General features: G+C 34.0%; 1 protein-coding gene across 6 annotated transcripts in view; it reads left to right on the top strand.

The window, feature by feature from the left end:
* Nucleotides 1-5,000, top strand: part of EBF3 (EBF transcription factor 3) — a 186,123-nt gene that overhangs the window by 134,500 nt on the left and 46,623 nt on the right. For all 6 annotated transcript variants that reach the window (XM_088131686.1, XM_088131683.1, XM_088131685.1 and 3 more), the window contains exon 10: nt 150-276. In XM_088131686.1, coding sequence (XP_087987812.1) covers nt 150-276 — 127 coding nt within the window. The remainder of the gene's footprint in view (nt 1-149; nt 277-5,000) is intronic.

The raw sequence follows: 5,000 nt of genomic DNA, 5'->3' as shown, positions 1-5,000 counted from the left end.
TCCTTATCTTGTGGTGTAACAGCAAGACAGCAGCATTTTGATAAGGTGGTCCAATTTAGACTCATTCTGCTAATTCTATCATACTGAGAAATGTGAGTATTATCACTATACTTTTGACTAAAATTGTGTTTATTACATAATTTTTATAGCTGATAACGCCCCATGCCATCAGAGTTCAAACTCCACCACGGCACATTCCTGGAGTTGTTGAAGTAACCCTTTCCTACAAGTCCAAACAGTTCTGTAAAGGTGCTCCTGGACGGTTTGTCTATACCGGTAACTGTTTCTTTGATACGTCTGAGTTGAATGTTGCATGTTTTAAGGATGCAGGAAAACTGAAAGATTTGTCCTTTTCTGTTAATAGCTTTAAAATGATGAGTCAATCTCAAAATGCATCAGGAAAGAAACTCCATATTCCACTAACTCTGTATTTATTCAGAGTAAATATTTTTTTTAAAAAAAAAATTCCACTCCAAGTACATTTTAATTTAAAACAAAGCTTATTGTTTTATTTATTAATTAATTAGGCTCTACAGAAATTTTATACGGACTAATGCGGTATCAACAAACCTAACTCCATAACATAGCAAAAAATAAATGTTAAAACTCTTTTTACAGAGCTACAGTTATAGATACATATCTTCTCTGACCCAAGTTACTATAGAATATAGACGTGCAGGCTTAAGACATAGCATTCTCTGAAAGAGTTAATCAAACTATTTTGAGCCTCAGTAAGACAGTCAAGTTTACATTTTGTTCAAATTAATGAATGCATACTGTGGTCTGTGATTACAGAATATTATGTTTTAAATATGTTTGTTTAACAACAAAATATCTCATAAGCTTAGACCTCACTGTAAATATTGTGGGTACCAACTGTAGTTACAGTAATTATTATGAATGTGTATTACTGTAACTTCTTTGAATGTAAACTATTTTTTACTTTAAAAAATAACCCAAATAACATACTAGATTGAAAAGGCAAATGTAGACATAAATTATAATAATTTTTTCTACTGACAATTTCGTCAGGAGGAGCATGTAATCAATAATGTACACAATAGTTTACGAGTTGTGCTGTTCATATGTATATTTTGTCTGTGCGTGTGTGTGTGAGGGAGAGATTTTTATTGGCAAGCTTTCTATGGCTATGGGAAATATTAAATCTGGGTATGTAATACTTAAAAACATATCTCCAGCAGAGTTTTTCATTGAGATAAAAAGTGTCACTTTCATATTTTAAATTATCCAGCCACTTGATCCAGAATAATTGAACTGATTCTGATAGATTTATTCCAGAGTAAGAGGTTTATGAGCAATTTAAATGTACATTGTGTGTGTGTCTAAAAATATGTATTTATTAGAAGTGTATAAAAAGTATGTATACATTCTGTTATAGTTTAGAGGGCAGCATGATATTAGCTAATGTGTATTTAATTTGTGTTTAAGTTTTCAAAAAGTAATTCAGAGACTTAGTCAGAATGAATGTGAAATGGACTTTCTCAAACATCTTTCCTAAATATTAGATTAGAATTGTTAGATAAAGAATTAGGTAAACATCTATAAAAAAGCATTGATGACATGTGATGAACACAGGAACACATATCCAAAGTAAGGGAAGTAATAATTGATTGTGACGATTCCATGTTGGATATTCTTTAGGGTACCGATTTGAAAATAAAAAGAGTCTTTGGTACCAACGGGCACGTATATAGCCCCATCTTTAAACCAAATACATATTTTCTTGGGATGCATGATCCCAGGAAAAGACACAGCTGATTTATGGTGTTATGTTTGCACTCCCTCGTAAACTGAATATCTTTTTGCCCTCAGATCCAAAGTACTGCCCAAATGTAAAATACTTATTTATTAATCATACATGACATGTGGAAGACCAAGGACAAACTGAGGGTGCATATTTCTGAAATGCTGGTATAGTGGAATGACCAAGTGTGTTATGTTCAGACTTGTATGCTACACAATCTAAAACAGGATTAAGCACATTTTAGGCTATGGTGGGCAGTTGTGCACTGAAAGTCATATATGATTCCTGCAGAATGTTGGTATGTCCATTTAAAGAGTTTCTATATAAAGGGCAGGATCAGGGGGGAAAAAACAGAATGAATGAAAATAAGAATGGTAGAGCAGAGAAAATGTGTATATCTTAAAATGACAACAAGATTGAAAATATATTGGAATAGCACTTTTTTACCAAATGTCCCATTTGAAAAGATTTGGAATTAATTATAAAATGGTCTGTGGTTATTATTTTAACAAGAATACACATCAGACTTTAAAAGAAATCATGGGCAAAGACTGGTTATAGTATACATCAGACTATATACTTGACTAAGTATTATGTGTCTTTATTGTGGACATCTTAAAAAATCATGGCTGATTTTTTAACCTGGATCCCACATGCAGGTTTCTACAGGAGGGGACAAGTAATGACCGTGCAGCATGATATTTAAATGCAAATTCTGCCCCTTCCATAGTTGCATGTGATTTCACAATACAAGTGCGAAAGGGTGGAGCATTATGTCACCATTTTGCCATCAGTCTGGTTAGGAACAAATGCCTGTGCTTAGAATTCTAGTTAAATCCTAAATTCCTAAAATGTTTCATCCTGGTGTTCAGAAATGACTGAGCCCCAGACTTCAAATGCATATGTATGTAAGTCACAATCAACCAACAGTAAGTTACTTGAAAGCCTTCCAGTAACCTCATGACAAAATAGCAGCAATAGGTTATTGAAAAATTTCCATTGAGATAAATCATAATTTATTTGTTTAGATCTTAACCTAGTTGTTATGCTTTAAATAGTTAAGTTATCAAGATGATTAAAAACACACATACACACATTTATAGAGAGCGAGAAAGAGAAAGAGAAAGAGAGAGTGAGAGAGAGAGAGTCAGTTGAGGTATGTAAGGACATATTTCACTATAATTTCTGCAGCAGACCTTACCCTGGATCTAGACTGGAAGTGCAATATTTGTAGAGGACTGTTTTGTTTTTAAAAACAGCAATTAATAAGTTCAAAACGATTAATAACTTCAAAACTAAATTAATAGTTCTGATGACATTGCATGTACTGATGAGGATCCAGCCTTAGTAGGTGAATTTAACATATTGATTAGTTTTTTTCACGTCAACTTTCCCACTGTTTAAAATCCACACTCTTATAATGATCAATGAATTCTTTGTCCCTTTCACAAGAAGTCAAAGAGATGTGAAAGAATGACGTTTCAGAGAATCAAAGTTACTAAAACTGCTCTGTCTGCAATTAATTTACTGGAAGCATACAAATAAAAAAGTTACAAGTTACTACACGTTTCAGGTTCTACGTGGCTACAGAAAGTAAGAGGAAGGGTAAGGTCAGAGCCTGTCTGACCTGGAAACTTCAGTCTGATTTGTATTGCCCCCAAATTGATGGGGACAATGAGATAATCATTGGAAATTACGCTCACCATTGAAAACTGAGCCAAACTTCACTGTATTTCACAATATGAAAATTATGTAGTCCCATAAGAGGGAGGGGTAGAATCCCCAGGGCATCTGTTTCTCATCAGCATCCCACCATGCTTGCAGTCTGGCTTGGCATTCTAACATTTAACCTTCTCAGCATGAGGTGGAACAAAAGGCAATAAAGCTGCAGAAGAATGAAACAAGGGTGTCGTGTGGAAAAGAAACTTCCAAAGTACAGAAGTTGAGGCATTTAAATGATATGTGTATGTTGATATAAAACTACCCCATTTAAAAGACCCCATACTCCAGACTCTATGAGTCACATGGAGTGCGATTGCTGCGCTGTTTCTCAGAGGGATGGGCAAGGTCTGTTGCCATCTATCTATGCCTTTTAGCCTGCTGCTTTCAACTATTGTAAAGATACAATTACCTGGGGAGATTGTGGCAGTTCAGTTGATTAGCACGGTGAATTAAAAGAATGAGTCACAAATGACATGTCCAGCTCTTCTCTGCTAGTCCTCGGTATTCCCCATGTACCTCACCCTTGTTGTAAGAAGGTCAGAAATTAGAGAGACGTAACAGTTTTCAAGCAGCTAGCACTTAGGAGCAGAATTAACAATCATTCTGTATGTAATTGCCAGTTAGTAAATTGCCTTCCAGACTGTAAAATGCAATATAAACTGGTGGGCACCTAAAATTAAATTAATGAGATATTTGCTGCATTTAAAAGTGAACAGTGCAAATTAATAATTGAGTGTACTTGTTTTAATATTTGTCAAGTCATGTATCACTTGCTTGTTTAATGACAATTAAAATAGTTCTTACCTGAAAGAATAAAACCCTGGCATATTCAAATTAAGGAGGTTTCTGAAGGTTGATTCATCATTTTACTTGCTAGTAGTCATTGAAGGTTCTTACATGAAATATATGAGATTACTTTTTAATTACATTATAAGCCATGCAATGTTATTTGATTAAACCAAATTGTGATTTGTATGCTTCTAAATGAAATTATGTTACAGTTAGTATTTTTAAGCACACAACTGAAAATGTGGGAAATAATTATACAGATAGCTTTATGAAATAGAATGACCTGGCTGTATAGATGTTACTATTTTCTTGGGAATGAATTTTGCATAACTTCTGATAGACAAAAGAAAAACTTGGCAATGCATTGACTCTGGTTGCAACTGCATGTCAATATTATGGATATTCCTGTTTAGATTTGGTTTGGCTTAGGTGTTTTTGTCTTGGCCACTTGCTCCCGCTGCTTTAGTTTGGTTAACTTTTGTTCAGAGAAAGAGACTGATAGGGATTCAGGATGTAATTTTCAGCACACAAAATCTAAATACAACAAACAACTACTGATATTTTATAGAAAGCATATCCAAAAGATGGAGAGACAGAGATCCAAATGTTGAGTTTGAACAATTTCTAAGTCTGGAATACTTTCCAGCTAAGAAAATAACAACTATTTCTAGACATATGCAGTTTCTGCCTTGTGAAATCCTTAGAAAAGAAATAATCACTCTGT

Source organism: Python bivittatus, unplaced genomic scaffold (assembly GCF_059951505.1).
Source record: "Python bivittatus isolate LINGU-HERP-01145 unplaced genomic scaffold, Pbiv_v1 ctg000980_np1212, whole genome shotgun sequence".
Lineage (NCBI taxonomy): Eukaryota > Metazoa > Chordata > Lepidosauria > Squamata > Pythonidae > Python > Python bivittatus.
Note: the sequence above shows the minus strand (reverse complement) of the source record. Positions and strands in the feature narration are given on the sequence as shown.